At 35.2% G+C, this 25847-nt stretch overlaps 1 protein-coding gene and 1 pseudogene across 1 annotated transcript in view; both read left to right on the top strand.

Annotated features, from left to right (window-relative positions):
- The window catches only part of LOC107659531 (testis-expressed sequence 264 protein-like), a 69145-nt pseudogene extending 64466 nt beyond the window's left edge, over positions 1–4679 (top strand).
- A 10413-nt stretch (positions 4680–15092) lies between these two features.
- Positions 15093–25847, top strand: part of LOC107659540 (metabotropic glutamate receptor 2-like) — a 22859-nt gene continuing 12104 nt past the window's right edge. The window contains exons 1-3 of the mRNA XM_016448519.1: positions 15093–15429; positions 15481–15635; positions 21190–21770. Of these exons, the coding sequence (XP_016304005.1) occupies positions 21303–21770 (468 nt within the window). The 5' untranslated portion in view covers positions 15093–15429; positions 15481–15635; positions 21190–21302. The remainder of the gene's footprint in view (positions 15430–15480; positions 15636–21189; positions 21771–25847) is intronic.

The raw sequence follows: 25847 nt of genomic DNA on the forward strand, positions 1-25847 counted from the left end.
AAATAAGTAACACAAATAAAATAAATCTCTTCATATAAACAAACTAAGGCTTTGTCTGTGCTCTTTCCATTTAAAATTAGAGGCAACCACTGCATTTTAATCATGATCCAAACAAAGATGCTGCATACATGCAACATGAGGAGTTTTTAATCTAAATTACAGAAGCAAAAACAGAATGGTTTGACTTCAGTTTTGTGAAACTGCATAAAAAATATCTGCATGAAACAGAAACAGCAGACGAGCTGAACGAGACACAGATTCACTCTCTCCAGCAGGTGGCGCTTAAAGCGTTTCCTTGGTTTCCACTCTAAACAAAGCAGCGCTGCACTTATGAAATTTAATATGCATTATACAGAGGCAAGAGGAAAAGAAAAAATACCATCGAAAGACAGTAAGTTCCCCTCAGACATACATTCATATAAACTCCTACCCCTAATTGAATCGTGATTTGTTTATCATCTCAACCGATTTGAATCGTCACATATTTAAATCGATTTTCAACCGGCTCACGGTTAATCGTTACATCCCTACTATTTAGTATGGATGCCTTTGAATTCAAATTAAAGGGATAGTTCACCTAAAAATGAAAATTGTGTCATTAATTATTTACTCTCATGTTGTTCCAAACCCGTAAGACCTTCGTTCATCTTCTAAACACAAATTAAGATATTTTTGATGAAATCCGATAGCGTTCTGGCCCTGCATAGACAGCAATGTATGCGTCGTGGTACTCTCATGAAGGCGCATTGAAGACTGACGAGGAAGTGAAGAAATAGTTGAATAAAGTCATTATTGTTGTTTTCTTTGCTCAAAAAAAATTATTCTCTTTGCTTCATAAAATTAAGGTGAACCACTGATGTATCATGGACTATTTTAACGATGTCCTTACTACCTTTCTGTGCCTGGAACGTGTCAGTTGCGTTGCTGTCTATACAGGGTCAGAAAGCTCTCGGATTTCATCAAAATTATCTTAATTTGTGTTCCAAGATGAACGGGTGTTCCAAGTTGAACGGGTCCAAGGTCTTACGGGTTTGGAGCGACATGAGAGTGAGTAATTAATGACAGATTTAACATTTTTGGGTGAACTATCCCTTTAATACCTATCTTATGACAGTTTTAGCTGTCTAGAAGCAGATTTTGCAAGGTCAGGGCAACTGTATCATTAGTTATAAAATGAAAATTATATAGCTAAATTGAAAGATTGAATTTTTTAAATGTATTTTAATGAAGTAATCAGCATTTTTTCATTTAAGTAAATAACTGAAAACTGTTCTTGACTTATCAGCTAATCAGTGTATTTAAAAAATAATAATCTAACATTTAAAATCTGTAATGATTCTTTTAAAATATACTAATGTACTGTATGTCGTATGTATGCTGTAATTGTAATGTGTGCTTTAAATACATATCATTCCTCACTATTACAGAAATTAAAGAGGTGAAAACTATTTTTAAAATAATATAATAATAATAATAATAATAATAAAATTACTTTAATATTGCATAATATTTAATATTCTCACACCGTTGTCTGAGATACAGTACATTAGATTTTTTTTTTCATGACCCGACCACTAAATTCAGAAAACACTTGCAGTCCAGTTTAACTAGGCATTGAATTTGTTGAAATAGTGCTACATTGTTGTTTTTTAGTGCAAACATCCACCCTTTCTATGTAAATTAGGCTGATTATAGAGTGTATATGCGCAAAACTCAGCACTATTTGCATGCTGCAAATATGCGATGTCCTGCAGAAAGCAGGTGGTAAACAATTAAAAAGAAGAGAAGAGGCAATTCATTCTTCCCTCAAATGCAAATATTTCAGTGCTACTATTACTATTGACTCACATTTGTAGTAGTTTTGTAAGTTATGAAGAAAAATGTTAGAGTTTCCTGCAGCCTCCGGCATGCATGATAATGGCATATGAAGGACACTTTGTTCTCTCTCTCCGCCACTATCAGTCTCTTCATCTTTATTCCTCTCTCACTTTCACACAAATCCCTGTCATCCCTCGCTATCCTCCCTTCATCTAGTCTGTCCGTCCCTACTTACAAAAATGCCACGTTGACAGGAAGAGCAGGAGGCAGATAAACAGTAAGTGAGCGGTCATCTAATACAGTGAATCTCAACCTTTTGGCATACCGGACCCCAGTCCAATTCAGAACCATCCTCATGGACCCCCTGAACAAAATTGACTGGTATCATTTTTGTCTTTGTGCGGACCAAATGCAGTCAAGTATAATTCAAGTTAGCTGACTTGTCCAGTATTTGGCCATATCATCAGCTATATTGGATTTTTATTTCATAGGAACATGTCATGTCAAAATATACAACATTTATACAAAAATTCATACTTTATACGGACCCCCTGGCCTTATGTCAAGGACCATTAGGGGTCCACGGACCCCTGGTTGAGAAACACTGATCTAATAGACACACAAAAAATCCCTTCATCTTAGAAGCACTGACATAAGCAGAAAAAAAAGCTGAGACGCAGGCGGTGCTGACACGTTTGTCACTCTGACACACTGAGTGTGAGTGCGCGGGGTCTCCTTCACAAGCAGCATGAGCGCACACACAAACACACACCTCTCAGTGAAGCTCAGGCTGTGTTGCACCCCTCTCAATCTGTTAGTCTGTCTGTCCTCTCTCATACTGTCACTGACTCTGTGTGTGTGTGTGTGTGTGTGTGTGTGGTGTCTAAAACTCCTGAGTGATAGAGAAGATGATGTTTCAATAGGGTGGCAGAACATACCAGTTCTATATCGATTAACTGGCAGATATTTTATCATTTTTAATGTATCCGTATTGGTCAATATTTGATAATTTCCCGTTTTTACATTTAGATTACCTTTGCCATTATCTAACCCTCACTTAAAGTTAATCTTTAAAAAAATGAATAACAATATTAAATATAATATTTAGTAAAGCTCACGTTTTTTTTTTTTATTTAGATAAAATATTATAGAATTTTATTATCAGGTTAATATCTTTGGGTTATCAGTCACAATGATCATAATAATTATTAGTTTGTCGTTATTGGGCTGAATTTTAATATATTTGTGCACCCTACAGTACGTTTCAAAGCATTTTTTTCAGGCAGGAATAAAAATGCAAAACTATATTTTACATTTCTGAAAAAATCTTGAGTGAGACCCAGTGTTATTTTAGTATTATTTCAGTACTATTATTGTATTTATTAATATTTTGAATTTGCCTTTATTTTTAATTTAAGTTAATTTTTTTATTCATTACTAGGTTTTTATATTTCTGTTGAGCTTTATTTTATTTCATATAGTTGTCAACATGTTGAATTTTCATTTAAATTTTTCAGTAATATTTATATTAGCTTTATTTTAATTCATGAAATTTATTTTGAGTACTTTGTTAACACTAGTGTGGTATTTAAAAATGTTAGATTTAGATTTAGATTTAGATTTTAAATTTTTCTACAAAATAGTACAGAATTTTAATATCAGCCAGGTTGTGATCATATTTAATTATCATTATCGAATTATTGGTATTGGCCTGCATTTTAAAAATGTGTCCACCTGTATGTGTATGTGCTTTTAATGCATTTCCAACATGCAAGACTAGATTTTTACATTATTAAAGAAAATATTGAGTGAGTGTGTTTTTTTTTTTTTTGCAGTTGCTAGGATGTTCTGAGTGGTTGCTAGGTGGTCAAAGGACTCAAAATCTTTAGTAGATAATAAAACAGTTGGAGAAATTTCATAGATGTGCACCGAAGGAGGGATGCATGCCGAGATCTTTTGAAATAGGCAACCACCAATAATGAATGCTAAGAAGACCCATCGCAACTGTACTGCAATATCTTTAGCGTGATGGCAGTGAGTTTTAAATGGGTGAGCAGAAATGTAGTTATCTGCAAAGGTTTGTGTTCACACATTTCAATGCCAACACATGCAGTTCTCCAAACACTCATCATCTCCCTTCCACGAATACACAAGCACAACTGCTAATTAGAAACAACCTGGAATAGCTGATTAAACAGAAGGAAACGAGTGTCTCTTTTTTTACTCTGAAATGTTAAGAGACAATGAGGCCAGGAGTTCTAGAAATATTTTATAGCTCTTGTATGCTTGCTTGCTCGCTGTGACACTATGGCGAAAAATGAATCACCTCTTGTGTTTGTGTGGGTGTGTTACATACAGGTGCTGACTCCCACAGTGAGTGCAGTTCTGTGAGCCGCCTGCCCCACTCGGAAAGCCGAGACACCTCACCTGCCCCGTCCACCACGCGGACACACTCACACGGAGACAGAGACCGAAGCTGGGACTTCAACCATGTGGAGAGAAGCGACACCTCCAGCGTTTCTTCCTTCGAGGAGCTGGACCTCGACTCAGACAGGACAGACAGGTGTGACCACACCCCTCCACCAATCACAGGAAGCGGCAAAAACAACCTGCAGGGCCAAGACAGAGAGATGATGGTCGAGGAAGAGTGAGAGAGCAGAATTATGGGAAATGTGAAGGAAGTTAATATAGTTTTTAGTTGGTTTTAAAGAGATAGTTCACCAAAAAATTGATATTGTCATTGTTTTTGTTGTGCGGAAAACCAAATCGCTTTTTGCACAATCATTACGTACTCTTGCCAACTTTCAAACTCCAAAAAGCATCATAGAAGTGGCCCATATGACTTGTTTGTTCTATTCCATGAAGTTTTATTTTAGTATTATTTATATGCTATTATAGTATTAATAATAAAAAAAAATAGCTTTTTTTCATTTAAATTTTATTTTTTTATTTAATTTTTGTTTTAGTAATTTTATGTGATTTTGTCAGGGTTTTTTTTATATTTACCTTTTTCTTTTTTTTGATTCAAGTCTTCTGAAGCTATTTGATAGGTTTGTGTGAGGAAAAGACTAAAATCTTGGTCATTCTAACAAATATTCGGTTACTACATACACGACAGTAAATGTTTTGTTTAGTTAAAAGCCATGCAGTTTCAGACTTGAGTGAATATGAAAAAAGAAGGGTCAGATTTGAGTAAATTATGTTGATTATCAAGGAATAATCACTTTATTTTGCTCTGTTTCTCATAAAACTATGGTATGGCTTGGAATAGATTTGGAACCATTTTTACTGTGATCTTTTTTTGAACAGTTCAGAAATTCCCAATTTTGTCATCTACAGAAAAAAATAATTAGGGTGAGGAAATAATGACAATTTTAATTTTAGGGTGAAATACCCCTTTAAGTATTATGGTGGATTTGTGTGAAAAACATAATTTTTTTTCTATTGATAAATAGAAAAGAATGACGTTTAGTCAGGATTGTTTTCCATTCCAAAGGGAATCGCATGTACAGAATTGTGTCTGTAGACAAAAAATTGAACCAGGTAACCTGAATTTCTTGAAAACATCTTCATATTTTATTTAGTGCATCTTCATTAGTATTTCATTAGCAAATCTGTTGTTTGTTTGTTATTGATCATTAGTTCCTAATCACTAAAGTTAAACTGACATTGATGTTAGTGATGATTATTCATGTGAATCTATGTAATGTTTGAGTCAAATTTGTTATTCTCTATCCACACATTCTGTCTTCATTACTCAGTAATTGCCCAAAGAAACTCCCAAAACTGAAGAGTTATGTGACTTGAATATTCATTCATCAAAAGCCATATGTTCATAGACAAACCAAATCTTTATTTGCACCAGAAACTGACAGATAAGATATCCTCAGGAGGGCGATGATTGCAGCACATTTCCAACACTTATTTATTTGTTGTTTGCAATTAAAGGTGTTTGGAGCACATAATTAACTGATCATATTTTATCATATAAATGGTATTGCATATACTTGATTTCCCTGTAATAATATAACTTACACTTGATCAGTGTGGTATATATTTTTTAATAATTAAGTGGTATTTTCTATGCGTTGAATGTTGAGGTATTACTCACTATAGACTTTTTTAATTTTTTGTAATAAAAAAAAAATGTATATATATAAATTACAGGGCCAGCTGTGGGCTTCTGTTGATGTCTTGAATGTTTAAAAATGTTTCCATTTTGATCCAGGTTGTGCAAGTTCACACGCATTTCAGGACATACTTGATATTGTTTGTTTAGATAAAGTTCATAATATTTCATATCGATGTCTGATTTGAATTTTTAATTAATTATTTGTTCTGTTAGTTGTTGAGCAACTTAATAAAGAGTTTTATGAGAAAGGACTGGTTCTTCTTTCTTCAAAAATCTATAATTTTGTTCATGTATCAATGTTATTCTCGCTCATACTCCCATTATTTATATACTATTATAGTATTTATTAATATTATTAATTAGCTTAGTTATTTTAACTTTATTACTCATATTTACATTTTCAGTCTTTTTAATTTTAGTCATTTTATGTGCTTCTATCGTTTTTATTAGTTTTTGTTTTTTCAATATTTCTACTTGGCTTTAAATTATTTTTTCAATTTTAACTTTAGTTCTTTAACTTATTTTATTACAGTTTCAACTTTTATTTTTTATTAGTTAATATTTATAAACATGAATATTTTATTTCAGCGAAAGAAAATGATTTGAATAGTTTTATCGGTTGTTGCCTGTAGGGTTTTATTTGAGCCATATTTACATAATATTTTCCTTTGATTTATTTAGCTTGACCTGTCACCTTTGCCTAGAGTTAAAACAAAAACCACACATCTGACAAACAGCCTTAGTTGTTTATTTGTCTTGTAGTGACTTATCGCTAAATATCAACCAGTTCCAATAAACTTCAAAACTTTGATGTCTAGTTTTTTATTGCCCTCCAGACAGACACAAACTACTGTAAATCCATCTCTGTATTAAGTCTGGTACAGCTTTCTTTGTTTTCTGTAAAACCAAAACAATTGTCTGCTCTCCCAAGAGATGGATTTATGTTGTGTCTGCACATTGAAGTTTTAGAGGGTGTATGTACACAGTCAACTTCAAACTCTCATCACAATCCACACTGTTGATACTACAGGCACTAATTGAAAATAATACATCAGAACACTGCCTCTTTAGACATCTAAAGAAGTTTCACAAACACGGTCAAGAGTATAAAATACTCCCACTTCTTTCAAACAGTCTTGTTGGAGATGGTGTTTGACCCTCAAAATCCAGTCTGGTCCACATTACAGCTTATTGTGGACCAGGACCATTGAGTCTGTATACTGTAAAAAATTACTTTTTGTAGTTTTAACAGTAAAAGACTGTCCTCTCTAGGTCAAAATGACTGGAAAACCCATACAAATGTTATTATTATTATTTTTTTTAATTAGATGACTTAAAGGATTGTTTTTTTTTACAGTGTATGACAATTTATTTGAAATATGGCATGGGAGTCTTTGAAAATGGTTGTTGATAAACACAAAATAAATTAGAGAAATATATGAAAATATAGAATTTCAGTCCCTAAAGAAGTAATATGTTTATTTCACAGACGGAAAACAAAGCATAATATCTAGTCCTATGAACCCATGAAGTTTGGCAAATCTAGACTAGTTAATGTATCCTGATCCTCTTGCCTTTGCCTTGGATTGAATGAGAACTTTCGACCCTGTTAAGTTAAACTGAAATAAACCTTAACAGAATCAACTATTCGTTCCTGCAGCATTTTAGAGCGCAGCCCGAGCGTTCAATTATTATGGCTGACCTATTTATAAACCTCACTTTCACGGTTGCTTTACCTCCGAATATAACAAATAGATGTTATTTTTGCATGAATGATTTACAAGCTTGTTGTTATTTAGCATAGCAATAGACAGTTTTACACACTGTTGCATCAGACAAACCTTTTTTTTTTTTTTTTCCAGAGGGCTGACCACAGCTTTCAGATTGATCTGAGAATTTGACAAATTACACTACTGTACTTCCATTTGGGTGAAAAAGTTTGGAGCAATTTCTGATAATCATATCTACGTGTCCTTGCACTCCCCAAAACTTCATCCTATTTGTCTCGTTCCTCTAGATCTCTCTGCCATTATGATGTTGAACAGACCTCTTTTTCAAAAAAGTCCCTTTGTGTTAGAGGTGGTTATTATATAATCTATTGCAAGTGTTTGCTGGTCTAATCACCACTGTGGTGCATGTGCATTTCTCTCCACCATCCTCTGAAAATATCCAAATTACTTATGTGTATGGAAGACAAAGCAAGCTTTGTGCTCCCGTCAGTGTGTGTCTCTCCATCAGTGACCAACCCCCTCCTGATTCCCCTCTAATTGGTTGAGAACAGAACTTGAGCAGCGCTTGAGGGGTCTTAACACAGCGTTCTGGAACTTGGATCTTAAGCACTGCCTGATGCATACTTACAGTATGAACTTACATTCCTCCCAGAGGCATCAGTATATTAAGTTTCATTCTGTAATTATACCTTCTTTAATGCTGTCTTGCACAGATGAATGACCACATCATTAAAAGCCCTTTCATAAGAGTTTGGGTTCGAATCAACCCTGCGAATAAAATCCTGCAAGTGGGCTGCATTTCCTTCGATTTGGCTTAAATGTAAATGTGTAATTAGGCTTCTGTGTTTGATATACTGCTAGATTGTAGAGGTTGGAAATACAAGGCTATAATTCTTTGCATCTCGTGTTGTTACTAAAAAGTAGACTAGACCACAGTAACTGTACTTTTGCACAATACTTTTACTGTGATTTTCTGATATGTTGACAGAGTTTGAAAATAACAAGCGAATTGTCATTTTTGGTCAGGTTATTGCTTTAAATCAAAATGTTAGACTTCTAACTTCTTATTTGTCGATTGTTTGATGAGTCCTTTATAATTAATAAAAGCTTTTGTCTTTGCACAATTGCGTCAAAGGAAAACAATTAACATAGGCAAAACTGTGCAATATAAGCTAAATATTATCTTGTTATTTGAGCGTTACTGAAAACTAAATTTGTTCAGGGTGTTAAATGTGTTCTCTGGTAGTTGTTGACTCTTTACAAAGTTTGAATAGTCATAATCGCTTCATATGCCCAAGTGAAATAAAGTGCACTTCCATAAACTTCCAGGGGAAGTCGTGGCCTAATGGTTAGAGAGTCGGACTCGTAACACAAAGGTTGCGGGTTCGAGTCTCGTACCGGCAGGGATTGTAGGTGGGGGGAGTGAATGTACAGCGCTCTCTCCCACCTTCAATACCACGACTGAGGTGCCCTTGAGCAAGGCACCGAACCCCCAACTGCTCCCCGGGCGCCGCAGCATAAATGACTGCCCACTGCTCCGGGTGTGTGTTCACGGTGTGTGTGTGTTCACTGCTGTGTGTGTGCACTTTGGATGGGTAAATGCAGAGCACTAATTCCGTGTATGGGTCACCATACTTGGCCACGTCACGTCACGTCACTTTTTTTTTAAAATGTACTTAAAATGCATTTTCATGCACTAATTTTGAACTTAATATACTAAAAATTATTATTTAGTACGTATAATCTTAAGAACATCTAGTACTGAGCTGTGCTATTTTTAGACACCATAAATATGAACTAAAATGTGCTTTTAACATACTATCTCTGTATTTAAAACATTTATTTAGTTACCACTTGTAGTACACTTGAGTGTACTAGTGTATGAAAGATGGGCTCACACGTGGTTAAATTTTTTTTTAATACAGAGAAAGTAAGTTAAAAGCATAAGATTATCTTAAGAAGTACTAAAGAATATGCCAGACTGCGCATTGCACCCAAAAATATTTTGGTGCGATACGATTTCATATTTAAAGGCAAGCCCAAGCTTGTTGACAGGGGGCACGATGCGGTGATAAACGCACTTTTGTGCTTTTCCTGATATTTTTGATATTATGTTTCAGACAAATAAAGCGGAGCTATTTTTTTTATTTATTTTTTATTGCTTCAAACAGATTAACAAAAGATTTTAACATATAGATACAACACAACCTATTCACATTATTACAATCATACAACTTACAGGAACAAAAATAAATAAATAAAATTAAATAAAAATTATAAATAAAAAATAAATAAATAAATAAATAAAAGATATTTCTTCCTTTTCCCTAGAGACACATTTAGTATACAAATGAGTTGAAAAGCATAGCGGGGACATTATTTTTCAAAGAATTTCTCCATAAAATTTAACAAAATTTCATTCTTTTTGTTATTAATTAACACTAAAGACTTTTTTAACAACTCCATTTCTTTTAAGAATACTTCACATTTAGGTATACAATCCGCAAATTTTTGTTTATGAATGTAATATTTACCATGCAAAATGTAAAAGTTTACAACATATTTAAACATTTTGCTTTTGTGTGTGTAAGAACATATAACATCTTTTAAAGATAATTTATAATTAACATTTCTTGGGGCAAATAGAAAAAAGCTAACATCAGACCAAAATTTCAAAGATAAATCACAGCTGTAAAACAAATGACCCAAGTCTTCCTCGTGTACATTACAAAAACTGCATTTGTTGTCAATATCCATGAATTTTGATAAGAAAGCTTTACATGGGTAGATTTTGTGAAGTATTTTAAAGTGTACCTCTTTAACTTTATTCAACATGCAAAATTTATATGGATTTAACCATGCCTCTTTCCAGTGAATATCCGAAATCTGCGCATTCCAAAAAAATGTCCCTCTTGGAGAGATTTTATGATTGGATTGAAAGATTAATCTAATATTTTTATTATTACAGGAATGAGAAAATAGTTTAATACCATCAACTATTAACTCAGGAAGTTTCCTTTCGTGACTTCCAAAAATGAGGTGACTTTTCATTAAGTGTATTAATCCGTTTGGAATGGCTTTTACAACTTTCTGAAACTCTTTAAATGGAATGGGTAAATTATAGAAAGACATCAATTCTTCATAAGACAACAAGTTTCCACTTTTATCAAACAGACCCATAACAAAGTATATATTTTTTTCAAACCAATTACACAGAAATAAAGACTTATTCGTAGAGGCAATGAGACAATTGTTCCAAAGAAGCATTTTGTGAGGAGAGAAATTATGATGAAAACAAATTTTCCAAGCCAATAACGCTTGCTGATAAAATTTTGAAAGTTGAATTGGTAATTTCCCAGGCAGGTAGTTACATCTTAATAGAAAAGATAAGCCTCCAAGCTTTTTGAAGATGAACTGCGGAATAAAGAACCATATTGAGTTTTCATTTCTTTGACAATTTCTTAACCAGTTTAATTTAAAAGTATTGTTAATATCAAAAAAATCTAACATCTCTAACCCACCATCAGCTCTTTTTCTTGATAAAATGTCCTTTTTTAATTTGTAAGATTTATTTTTCCAAATAAAATCCAGGAAAGTTTTATTAATTTCTTTGGCAATTTCATCACTGACATGGAGGGAGAGAGCTGGATAAACAAATCTGGAAAGGCCCTCAGCTTTGGAAAGCAAAACTCTCCCAAAAATAGAAAGATCCCTTTGTAACCAATTATTCATTATATATATATATATTTTTTTTAATTTTAGGCATAAAATTCAATTGTTCACAAGTATGCTTGTTTTTGGAAATATAAATGCCAAGGTATTTAACACAATCCTTTACTGGTATGTTTTCAACAAACTGATCTGTAGAATGGTGTACCAGAGTCACCAATAGTTTCAGGATCATTTTATTAATGACGTCACTTGAACCTGGAGGCTGCGGCTGCAATTTTTCAATATTCCACAAGATGGCAGCAGAGTAAAAAACTAATAAAAGTCACAATGACATTGGTGTGCTTTCTGTGATTACACATTTTAAGTAGCCTACAAGTAGAGCTAGACAAAATATTTTTGTTTTAGTCTCGTTTAAGAATAACCGACAACTTTATGTAACAGTTGTTATAGCGGGAGAGAAAAACAAATGAAACGAACATCCAAATTCCTGTAGGAAACGAAACGTTCTTGCTACACTGCTTATGAGAAACATGCAGTGGCATGCACTGGATACATAAAAGAGAGCAGTTATCTTGTGGGAAACTGATGTGCAGGTTGACCTTGTCCCGACTCATTTTAAAACTCCTCCTCTTTCCACTCACGTTGAAGACAAACTGTGTGAGTGGTTTAGCATTGCCGCTGTCCACAGGAGTGCCGAAGTATAACTAATATTCAGATATTGAGTATAAATACCGTAAGTGGCTAGATATATAGTTAATAGTAGGCTCCTATCATTTTAAGGGGCTCTGATAGCATTTTTCCTATGAGTCGGGTCTGGATTTACCTGTTTCCTGCGCTATGTGCGCTTGTCTTGACAGGTGAGTTTCCTACTTCCTGGATCCACCTTTGATTTCGGAATAAATCTAAAATGTTTGATTAACCCAATGTGTTTTAAATATTTAATTCAACGAGTCATTATTTGTGGTGTTAGGAAGATTCTCTGCCTGCTGCTACATTTGGCAATTTGAGACTACTGTGGTCACATTATACTTAGCGTAGTGTCAGAGTTGCAAGCTAGTATGGTTTAACCACTACTCATTTTTAGTGTTATTCTGCGGCATTTATCAGACGCTTATCAGATTTACACTGTGCTGCCGTTCATGAAACAAGATTATACGAGATTAGATTGATCCTCAGGGAGTTAATGCGGGAATTACAGCGGTTTGAAGCGGATAGCAGGTGCAGTAAGAAAGATTAACAATATAGGCAGAACCCTCAGCTTTGGAAAGCAAAACTCTCCCAAAAATAGAAAGATACCTTTGTAACCAATTATTCATTATATTTTTTTGTTTTTTTTTATTTTAGGCATAAAATTCAATTAATAAAGCGGAGCTACGTAGCGACATTTCTAAACCTGCTGCGTGCTCACCATGTGCTGTACTTCTGAAGAGGGTAAGCAGACAGCCAATCATAATCTGCCTCAGTGCTTGCCTCATTAAATATGCATAAGCTTCGTTAAGTTAAAGAGCAGGTCATACGGTATTTTAAAGTGTCCTAATATTGTGTTGGAGTCCCCTACAACAGGTTTAAATGCATCTAAGGTCAGAAAACATTGTACTTTTCTCCACAGCTAAAGTTTAGTCGTGGGGAAGTCGTGGCCTAATGGTTAGAGAGTCGGACTCATAACCCAAAGGTTGTGGGTTCGAGTCTCGTACCGGTAGGGATTGTAGGTGGGGGGAGTGAATGTACAGCGCTCTCTCCCACCTTCAATACCATGACTGAGGTGCCCTTGAGCAAGGCACCGAACCCCCAACTGCTCCCCAGGTGCCGCAGCAAAAATGGCTGCCCACTGCTCCGGGTGTGTGTTCACTGCTGTGTGTGTGCACTTTGGATGGGATAAATGCAGAGCACTAATTCCGAGTATGGGTCACCATACTTGGCCACATGTCATGTCACTTCACTTCACTAAACTGCGAACACTTAAAACAATAATGGTGGATACGTTAGCCGAGTGGTAACATGACTAACTGATGAAACAATACAGTTTGTAAACCAAAATATGTCTACTGTAATGTTTGAAGAACGACAGACAAAAGACGCTCTGTCTTAACTTTTAATCAGAACACAGAACAGCTGTATCGCAGGTGCAGCAGCCTAATTAACTCGCTCGTCTCTCCTGCTCTTTAACCCTATAACTGCCTGTGCAGCTAAATAAACAGCAATTTCACAATGATTACAAAGTCTGTGTGCTACACTACATTCTTTATTATTAAACGAAGTAATTAGAACAACATCAGTCAACATTAATCGACACATTCTTAGGAAATAGTGGGTTCACAGCGAATTATCAGAACTACTTAAAGGGGTCATATGATGCGATTAAATTTTTCCTTTCTCTTTGGAGTGTTACAAGCTCTTGGTGCATAAAGAAGATCTGTAAAGTTGCAAAGACTAAAGTCTCAAATCCAAAGAGATATTCTTTACAAGATCGGCTTTCACCGTGGACGAAGCGGAGTCCAGCCCGGGGTCGTCACATGTGGTTGCCGCCCGCCCGCCTCTGCTCACTCAAGCCGGCCTTCACATACTCTAGGCCGGTGTTTCTCAACCAGGGGTCCGTGGACCCCTAGTGGTCCTTGACGTAAGGCCAGGGGGTCCATATAAAGTATGAATTTTTGTATAAATGTTGTATATTTTGACATGACTCCTGTTCCCATGAAAGAAAAATCCAATATAGCTGATGATATGGCCAAATACTGGACAAGTCAACTAACTTGAATTATACTTGGAAAAATCCAATATAGCTGATGATATGGCCAAATACTGGACAAGTCAGCTAACTTGAATTATACTTGACTGTATTTGGTCCTCACAAAGACACACAAATGATACATATATGAGTCAATTTTGCTCTGGGGGTCCTTGAGGATGCCTCTGAATTGGACTGGGGTCCGGTATGCCAAAAGGTTGAGATCCACTGCTCTAGGCCACGGCTCACTCTAGGCCTCCGGCCTCCGCTCACTCAAGGCCACGGTGTGTGACGCTTTTTCGTTGTGAAAGCGAAACTACTTTGTTTGGCCTTCCAAAAGAGGACACGACTAGAAATCAGTGGTTAAGTTGTATTTACAACACTGTTCCAGAACAGTTTAACCCAAATATTCAGATGTGTCCAGCGCATTTTATGTAGGACTGTTTCCTGATCCTGGAAGAGTAGACTACAATGCCGGCTGTTCTGACTCACAGACTGTAAGTACGTTTTTTATATTTAAAGAATTTGCCACTGACGATTCAAACACGATTTTTTGGGCAGTGTAGAGTAGCACTCAAGTTTGTAATTTCTCCGATCACAAATGCAGACATGGTTTTATGTTACGCTCCGGCCGGACAGGGCATCACAATATGGTAAGGGCCGTAACATTTCCGTCACACGCTCGAGGCATTCGGCCAATCACAACGCACTGTATGTGGAAAATAATGTGGTTTTTTTTACCTTAAACCGCATAAACACATTTCATTATACCAAAATACACCAAATAATGCTTTTTAGCAGCATCATATGACCCCTTTAAGTAAGACAGTAATATCGTGCTTTACCTGGAAACCTAAAGCTGCACTAGGTATACATCACATGATTTTGGATAAATAATTTCAAGCATAAAAACCGTTTGTGACTCCACCTATCTTTACAGATATGAGAGAGAGAGAGAGAGAGAGAGAGAGAGAGAGAGAGAGAGCGAGCAAGAGAAACACCAACAACTATTACTTAAAATTAAAAGATCAAATCGTAACAGAGGGACCCACTATTTGTTACTGAGGCGCTATATCTGGACAATATTGTTCAATAACAACCTCTCAAGTTTCAGTAAACGACATTGGAGAGTCGTGACTGGGAGAACCGGACCGTGGATCCGTGGAGATTTAGTTAGAGTTTATTAAACCTCTCACGAATGCAGGTGTGTGGACTGAATTCTTGCGCTCTCACAAAACCCCGAGACTGAGGAGAATGCAGCGATCTGGCCATTAAGTGGACGTAGGTGGGCTGAAGAGGGTGTTTCTGGTGCACGTTGCTTTTAATGAGAACGTGAATTTTACTGTGCACAGGTAAGACCTCCTCTTCGTCACCCCCTGCGCTTCATCAGGTCTTTGTTTCAGCACCAAGGACAGATCCAAACACATCAAACACCTGCACCTGTGGGGACATCATGAATGGAAGCTGATTTCTCACTAATTTCAAAGCAAAATCAACTTTGCATCCTTGAAACAATTTGCACGAGGTGTTGAATTTCTGCCAAATCAATTCTTCACCGGTAAGCATGCATTTTTATTTACGCGCCACAGTACGCATGTCCTATTTGCGCACACTTTGGTTAATTTTTAAATCCTTTGCATGTCAGACTGGTTATGTTTACCACCAATGGGGAAGCACTTATTATATTTGGGAGCAATTTATTGCATGCAACAAACAAGTCAGAGTGCCGGGAAATTGCCTTATCGCGCGCGTGGACGGATGCTTTGGCATTTCTTGAGCACAAACCTGTCGTGTGATAGAATACAAATAGAACAGGCTCGCATTTGAATGTCAATGAGGTGTTGCTCCTTTGTTGACTATAAATGCACTTGATATTAGAGCGCAAAAGAAATGTGATCGACAGTCTGACATGCTCAACTCTCTGATCAACTTTATGATCAACTTATGTTGCCACCGATAGACACATTACAAAGAAAGGCAGGATCAGTACATTATGATAAATAAGGAAACACGGTATGTATTATGCAAACAGTCACTGCTTTTATTTTTTGACATATTTTGGCTTTGAGATAGCATATTTAGTAATGAAATAATCGTTATTTAATAAAAAAAAACTATTTTTTTAAGTTACTGGATTAATGCAAATTTGTTCTGTAAACCCAGGTTTCAAACAGACGTGGACACGTGGAAGTTGAAACCATCCACCAGAAGCATTTTCAGGCTTTTCAGACTTGTTGACTCATTTCCTTAAGGTGCTTACATTGCTGTAATGAAATGCATTTATGTAAAGCAAATATTCAAACTGTTTATGAAGACGATCAAATAATTATAAGCATACCACCTTAAAAAACAACAAAGCAATCGCAGTGACATTCTGTTGACACCAGATCAAGCCAGAGAGAAATAACACTCCATGAGTCTTCATGAATAAGTATATTCAGAAACATATGAATAGCACAGCCCTTGCCTTTGAACACCTTTCACAATCTGTGAAATGTGAACCATTTTCCTGTCGAGGAGGAGACATCTTGCAAAACTTAACACCCTTGTTCTGTTCATCCGCTGACACTTTGAATCTGAATAGTGTAAAGCATCCATAGCAACCCATAGAGCAGAGCTGATTGGACGTGCTGAGATAAACATCTCATAGTTAATTTGCTCCATGTCTGTGAATGCTTTCGTCCTTGGCAGCCTTACCGAGCCATTCAGCTGGTCTGGGTGCGCTCCAGAAGTTATCAATGAAACCAAAGTGGGTCCTATAAAAAGGAAATCGGTCTTAAATTGTATGTGAGAGTGTGTGGGAATAATATTATAGAAATGTAATATTTTTACACTGATATATGTCACAGATATTAAATCACTCAGTTTAAACTTATCAGCAGTCAAGCTGATGGTGAGCCCAGACTGGTGAAATCCCATCTGGTCTCTAAGTGTACACATAAATGCTGCCAACACTAGAGAATCAAGGGAACTAATTCTCCCACAAGCTCTGAATTCCAGCATTATTATGTGCTTCCCTTGGTTACTTGGGCATTTATCTATGGATTTTATGGCCAAAATAACCTGGGGTTAGAGACTGGATCAGTGTGGTGTGCTCCTCAATCAGATTGCACTGCAAAAAACACAATGAAATTAAGCCCATTAATCATAATTATCACGCTGTAACCTGACGGAAAATGTTTATTCTCCCATCAGATGTGAGCATTAATTTAATTAATTTTATTGCGCGTCATTAAGAAAAATGTATGCTCTCATAAAGATTTATATACTGATGTGATCATTAATTTTATTATGTTAACCTAAGTTGATATCATCATCAGATTTGAGCTATGAATCAGATTTCTTGGACTTGATGACAGTCTGCAAATTTTTTGAAACCTTTGGTTTCTCCATATGCTGCTTAATTTAACTACCTAAAATAAAATCAAAGCAGCATTATTTGTTTTATGTAACCACCATGTTGTGTTCCGGTGATTTTGACCTGGAGATGATTTCCTTTTTTCCTGAAAATTCCAGTTAATTTTATTGCTCACACAAGACAAAAACCTACCAAAATATGTTCAAAATATTTCTAATTTTTGGGTATTTTTTTCTCCACCTTTTCAAAATTGACCCGCCTACAAAAATACAAAAATCATGTATACATTTCTTGTTGCGCTATATTATTGGATTCAGTATTTTCATGAACTTGTTTTCTTTCAGTTGGCACTAGTTACATATTTCTTTATGGATCTGATTGGTCATAGGCCTCATTGATCATATGCACATCAATTTTTGAATAAACATTGCCAAAATTCTCCACAAATAATGTTTTTACTTAAAAACTGAAGTGCATTAATTCAGATAAATGATGTATGGTCAGTTCCGAAAAGAAATACATAAATGTGCTAACTGAAAGCATAAAAAGATTGAATCCATGATTTGGTGATAATGTGAGATTTACAAGCAATTTTTAAAAGGTTGGTCATTTTTTACCATGAACAAGCAATTAGTTAAAGGATTTTCAGCACAACACAAGAGTTAGGCTAAATCATTTTGATCGCTTGTCATTTTGCTCATGCTTTCCTTCTTCTGAGATTTATAGTGCACTGATTGCAGCGCTGTGCCCCTGGAGCAACCTTGGTTGAAGTGCCTTATTCAAGAGCACAGTAATGATGGCTCCTCTCAATAACTCTTCAGTTAACAGTTTTCCCCTAAGTGTCAAGCACGAAACATTGACATTAAAACCTACAGCATACGTTAACATTTACATCTGGGGACATTGTGTGGTCTTAAACTTGTGTGAATGTTTATTATTCAAGTGCGACTGCTATTGTTTTACTGATGTCCTAATGTCCAGACCTCGGTTCATTACCTTGACACTTTTCTCTTGTTCAGCGAACAGAGGGTGCCCGTTGCTTCCATCTGTTCCAGAGACGAGGGAAAAGCCGTGATTAGTTTTTAATAAATGTTTTTGTGGTTTTGGTCAACTGCTGGTGGTGAAATTTAGAAACCTGAGAACTATAATTATAACCCCTAATGTTTTGTTTGGGGACTGAGAGACACCAGCACCTTTTTAATAGCTGAAGAACAATTCTGCACTCTCAGAAAAAAAGGTACAATGCTGTCACTCGGGCGGCACCCTATGGCGCAAATACTAAAATGTGTATCTTTGTGCCTTATTTAGCCCTAAATGGTTTGTATTACTACATTAAATGTACAGTACATATTAATACTTTAAAAGTAAAAATGTGTACCGTCTCAGTGACAGTTTTTTGTACCTTTGTACCTGAGAGTGTAAAACTGAGGTATCAGATTAATACCCCATGGCCATGTCTTTTCATAAAACAACTTTGCAATACAACCATAATTTACCCTGTCTCCAAATTTATTTTATGAAAAAAATAGAAGATAATTTCTCTTTAATTTATAACAACAGACCAAGATTTGATCCCAAATCAACTAGTTACTGAGTCACAGCTTATTGTAGGCTAAAATTGCAGCCCTACCATTCAGTTTCTATGCCTGTATATTTATATATTGTTTCATTTTATATATATGTATATATATATATATATATATATATATTGTCTTTGTAGAAAATAACAGAATCATACAAATCAGTTTTGAAATATTTAGATATGCCCCACATAACAAGGGTGCAAAGATTGCAAACCTCACTGAAAATGAATAGGAAAAAAACTTGACATCCCGAGATTGACCATAAAAAAAAAAAAAAATTGATTTGAGTTTGAGTTAAGGTTAAGCATCTTTTCATTGATCTTTTGTTTAAAATTTATTTGCAAAAATAAATCAATAATAATAATAAAATAAATAAATAAAGCAAGAAATAAAGCATTTCAAGCCCTCTTTTGTACCTTAATACATGTCAGTAATCAGTATAATAATAAATATGACACCTGTATCAAAAGCATGTTGCGGTAGAAAATGGTAGAAGATAACACCTAAAAAGAAACTTTAATTATTCTGACCCAATCTCATATTTTCTTGTAAAAACAACTTTTGGCAATTGTATTTTTTATTTATTATTATAATTTTTTATTTTATTTTTTGACACACTTGGGAAGATTGAGGATTCAAACAATGCAATGTTATCCAGTCCCGGCATTACAAATAATGAACTCTATTGACTTGCTCTGATCCCTCAATTTAATCCACCTATGATAACAGATCTTGTATTAATTAGAACACATGTATACATCTTTATCACAGTGCATTGCCACCCCAACCCACCCACTTTTTCTTGTTTCCATGGTAACAGAAGTTAAGGAAGAGAAACCTAATAAACAAGATGTTGCCTCATTACGCCAGCAGGAAGGGTACAAGAGGGGAAACACCAGGAACATACGTGCTTTATCTTAAATTAAATCATGTATGGCATTTTTGAAAAGCAAGTGGTGTCCGGAGGCTCAGAGGAACATCTCCCTCACATTCAAATGATCATATTAGTCATCATATCTAAGGCAATAAAATGGTCAATGTTCAGTTTATATATACTGTATTATGTATAACTGTTTTGCTATGCAATTTATACTTTATATCTTGCACTTAGAAGAGGGTAACTCGCAAATGAATCACAATCAAATGGCAAAACTTAAAAAAAATGTAAAAGAAACATATGTTAGATTTTTTAATTAGGTGCTGGCTAAGACAAGCATCAGTATTACTATTGCTCATAATTTTTCAAAACCCTTAACCCTAATTTGGCATGTAACTCATCCTGCACCATATGTGCTACAGACGTAAACCATACCTCAAATAGTGCCGCTTGTTGAAGAGAGATGTTCTGTTAGTCTTCAAAGCAATCTGATTCAACGAATGATGAAACTTGAAATAAACCCATAGACTTACATCGAATCTGTGTCATATCTAGAGTCCAGGACTAGTGAGCAGTTAGTCAGAACTGGGCTGTGATGGTGGGTTTGTTATTTCCTGAGAAAATATATATTAATACACACACACACAACAGAAAATGCACCATACAGGATTCTAGTCATTTCTAAAGATATAATTAATGCCAAACAAACAAATAGAAAATAGAAAAGGCTATTAAAAACATATGCCATCTGAAAAGGCATACTCTAAGTAAAACACATAATAATCTATGCAACGGTGAAGTAGACAAGTAGTCTGGCATCTCTAAATAGAGATGAAAGCTCTATCAGTCTGTGTGAAATATAGTTGCGAAAGACTTTCCTATCAGCTGAAATTATTTATCGTTTCATCTTTTCATCCTCTTCCCTCAGGCTGTAATTTTTCATAACCTAAAAGATGATATCCATCACCTTTGACACCATGAGAAAATTACGTAGTCACTGGGAGTTATTGATGTATCTGAATTAATGAAGCTAGAAAACAGAGCCTCACCTCTGAAATGTTGAGTTCAATCAGGATGAATTACTATCTAGACATGCCCGCCTCCTCACTGCCACCACAAAACCTTATGCAAATTCAATTTCTTATGTAATATGTGACTTTCTGCATTGTATGCTTCTGTTTTCCAATGCATTAATCATAAAAAAAACAATGTTTTTCATTTTCAGAGTTGTTTATTTTGCATTATGTCAATGAGAAAAGTAATTGAGTCAACGATATTCATATCTATTTTTCAGGTGCAGAAGATACCGAGATGCATCCACAGTCGACGGCGGACTTAGTAAATATCTCAACCAACTAAACCACACAGGGTAGTTATAAGAGCTCTTCACCTCTCATAAACCCTGTCATGGCTGGTGTTACACCCATATTCCTGTTCCTGTTAATTCCTCTGGCCCAAACGAGCCCCAGGTACACCCCGCCTCTGGCCGGATCCAAGCGGGAGATCATCATGGATGGAGACCTGGTGATCGGAGGCCTGTTCCCTGTGCACGAGAAGGGTGAAGGGACAGAGGATTGCGGTAAGATAAACGAAGAGCGTGGGATCCAGAGGCTGGAGGCCATGTTGCTGGCGCTGGACGAAATTAATCAGGACAACCGTATCCTGCCCGGAATGAAGCTGGGAGCCCATATACTGGACACCTGCTCTAAAGACACGTATGCACTAGAGCAGTCGCTGGAGTTTGTGAGGGCTTCTCTCACAAAGGTGCATCAGCCAGGCTTCATCTGTCCAGACGGGTCAAATCCTGTACCGGACGAACTGCCTCTGGCCATCTCTGGAGTGATTGGAGGATCATATAGTGATGTTTCTATACAGGTAAGGTAGACTGTACAGCAATCTAAACACTATGCCTAAAACCATTTTAAAAATGACTTGAAGTAAAACAAACATGAACTGAAATAAAGATATAATAAACAAACAAATAAATGCATGATTTTAATGCATTATGAGGGTACAGTGCTATTTCAGTATCATACACTTTTTGTTAATATTTTAAATGAGATTTTATTTTTATATTTTCTGTTTTGACTTTAAATTAAGTTAAAGAGTTTTTTTTTAAATAAATATATTTATTAAATTTCAATTTATTTCATTTTAATTATTTTACTTAAACTAAAGAAAAATGTTGCCTTGCCGACTAGCTGAAATTTTTTATCAGAATTTTCTATCACTATTAGGTTAACTATCCCTTTAATTAAAAACTACAACTTTTTTAAAGATTATTTAAAGAAAAGGAACCAATTGAAATAACGCTGAAATAAAAAAATGTGAATATTAGATGAAAACTTCAGCTTTAAAATAATTAAATTATTAAATTAGTAAATGTATTAAAATTACTAAAACTAAAATAAATTTAAAAAATATTTAAAGAATAATATTTATTTATCTATTATATATTTATTTTTAAATATTTAAAGTTGGTAACACTTTACAATTAGGTCTCAATTGTTAACATCAGTTAATGTATTAACTAACATGAACAATAACAATGAACAATCAATTTATTTAATTTTAGTTATTAAACTTAAACTAAAGAAAAATGTTGCCTTGGCAACTAGCTGAAATTATTTTTATTTTTTTATGGTTTTAGTAAACAATAATGACCCTGGAACTAGTGAAATGTCATAGCCCTGCCAAGAACATGCCCAATCATATTTCACCCCAAAAACTAAGAAATTAGATTAGATTATATTATTATAAGAAAATGAAGCCTGTTTTAGAACTACTGAAATGTTTTTGCATTGTATTTTCATGACAATTAAGCACATTCAAATCGTATTGCCATAATGCAAAAAAAAAAAATATATATATATTATTTAAATTGTAAAGTACTTGGCTCATGAATATCAATTAGGTGAATTAACAATCCCTCAGTAGTTAAAAGGCAGGTAAGTAGGCACAAGCAATGGTAGATTACTGCTTTTGCATATGTTCAATGCACTACCAAAGCAAACAGAGACTTTTGATTGGTCTTAAAATCGTTGTTTTATGCAACTGGCTACAATTTTGTTTTTGCACAGTGGCACGACTCTTAAAATATAACTTGAGGTCATTCATTGACCTCTAAAAAAAGTGGTCGCTACGCCCCTGCAAAATATGTTGTTTAATTTATTGTCTGAGTAAGCTCAGACTATCATTAATACAGTTTCCCAACTTCTCAAATGTTTGTTTGCATTCTCACACATGAAATACGACCAGAAAGAGTTATCATAGCAGTAAGCATAACATAAAAAGGAAGTACTTCTGATCACGTCTCTTTTAGTTACATTACACTCAACTCCTCCCTATCAAACCGAAGCAACATATACATCCGCCCATAGCTCTGTCAGCACAATAGCTTCCTCTGTGCAGACTGACCTCCTCCTGAGTGAAGCACCCAGAGACTGTGAATCTACAGCTTGTTAATTACGGTTCTCTGCCTTTAGGCAGTGATTAGCATGAGATGACTGAGTGCTAATTGCCCTATGCTCATGCTTTATATGGTAGGAATCGTGGCTTAATTGTTACATCAATTATGCTGGAATTTACGTTGCTAACTGCGGTACACATATCTAAGCCCAGCTTCACACTAGTAAGAGGGATGCAAAATGTTGGGGGTATGAAATTACATTTTCCTTGATAAAAGTGTTCTAGATAAAAGGGTTCAATAATATGAGAACATATTGAGTGTTCAGAACTTAAAAATAACATTCCCTGTCAGTGTTGTTATTATTAAAGAGACAGTTCACTCAAAAAAAGAAAATTCTGTCATCATTTAATCTCCTTCATGTTGTTCCAAACCTGTTTGAAAAGATTTTGAAGAATGTTGGTAACCAAATCTTGACGGTAGCCACTGACTTCTGTAGTATGGAAAAATAACTATCCCTTTAACTAAAAACTAATGCTTTTTTCAAGATTATTAAAAACTAAATAAACAATTGAAATAACGCTGAAATAAAAAAAAAAGTGAATATTAGCTGAAAACGTCAACTTTAAAATGATTAAATTATAAAATTATTAAATGTATTAAAATTACTAAAACTAAAATAAAATAAAAATATTTAAACACTTTACAATAAGGTCTCACTTGTTAACATTAGTTGATGCATTAATTAAAATTAACATACAATGAACAATATATTTTTACAGCATTTATTAATCTTTGTTAATGTTAGTTAATAGAAATGTTCATGTTCATGTTAGTTCCCAGTACATTAATGCTAACAGATCAAATTTAAAATTTTAATAATGTATTAGTACATTTTTAACTTAATATTAACTAAGATTAATAAGTGCTATATAAATATTGTTCATGTTAATGTTGCCTTATTGTAGTGTTACCTTCAAATTTAAATGTAAAAAAAAAAAAACTAATAAAAATGATGAAAGCGTATAAAACTACTAAAACTTAAACTAAAACAGCTGTAACTACATTGATATGGGGTCCAATTTTTTCCTCTGTGTAAAAAATGTAGGAAACAATATACATTTTATTTTATAATTTTAATAATTTTATATTATTTTTACTGTGTTTTTGCCAGTTGTTAATGAAAAAACACTCATTTATGATATTTACGTCAGGACAGAACAGTTGCAATAGTGAAGGGTTTGAGACTGCGCATTCTTGCGCTGCCATCAGCAATTCAGCATTGCCATGATGTCATTTCCTGTGACCCCCTAAAGTGGTTAAACACATGGCAATATTGACACAAGCAACTGTCACAGAAAAACTAGAAAGAAAAAAATTTAAATCCTAGGACAAAATAACCTTTTGTCGGTCAACATATGCATAACAAATACAGCAAAAAATGTACGCAATTATGCACAAAATATATTGTGCAGAGAAATATGAGTTTTTCACTGGTGTAGGAAGGATGTCACAGCCAGTGACAGCAATTGAAGGTCTCAGAGCAGCCCTTCCAAGAGTGCTGGCCAACAGGGCCCTGACAAGGCCTGCCAAAGCCCATGCCACCTGTCCAGCACTGGGGTGAAAGAGCTTCGAGGGGTCTTCAGGCAGCCTGGAGCTCGTTCAGCCCAGTGGCAAATGAGAGGCGCTTTTGGCAGGGAACCCAAACACAAGCATGACACGACTGAACATGAATGTAAAGGAGATAACACACGCGGTAGCACATGTCCTCGCTGGATTTCTCACACCTGTTTTTCACCCATTGCCATCTGGATCGAGATGGAATCAGGGCTCACATATTACCATTCATCGGTTGGTGGTACAAAGCTTAATGTGTGTGTGGGTAATGGTGGCGGGAGGCAGAGCTATATCAAGTGCTGGAGTGGGTGGTGGTGATGAGATTGGCAGACTATCCTGCTTATTTTGTGAGTGACAGGTCCCTAGAGAGGGAATAAACAAAATCGTCATGGCTTCACAACACACAATGCACGTCATTCTCGATAGCTTAATTATCTCGTGGTTTCGAGCAAACTGGAAAATGTGGCCTGCATTTGTTTAATCATTTAGATATCAAAAGAATAGCTCATCCAAAAATTAAATTCTGTCATTGTTTAATCACCTTCACGTCATTCCAAACCAATCTGAATTTCTTTACGGATTAATAAAAAGAAAGATTTTTTACGAAAATTTCAGATGTCAAGCCCAAAAATGACCAAAAAAAAAAAAGCATCATAAAAGTGTCACAAAAGTAGTCCATACGGCTCATGCACCATATTCATAAGTCATATGATTTGTAGTGATGGAAGAAACAAACCATTTCAAATGTATGTCAATGTATGTCTGCTGGTCAAAATGAAACTCAAAACGAAGCCCAAACATGCATGAAAACACCTTTGACAAACCTGAAAGTGTTGAAATAGATCATTTATTAAATGCAATCTACAAATGTGACCCTGGAGCACAAAACCAGTCATAGGTAGCACGGGTATATTTGTAGCAATAGCCAA

The sequence above is a fragment of the Sinocyclocheilus anshuiensis genome, unplaced genomic scaffold (genome assembly GCF_001515605.1).
Source record: "Sinocyclocheilus anshuiensis isolate Anshui unplaced genomic scaffold, SAMN03320099.WGS_v1.1 scaffold848, whole genome shotgun sequence".
In the NCBI taxonomy this organism is placed as follows: Eukaryota; Metazoa; Chordata; class Actinopteri; order Cypriniformes; family Cyprinidae; genus Sinocyclocheilus; species Sinocyclocheilus anshuiensis.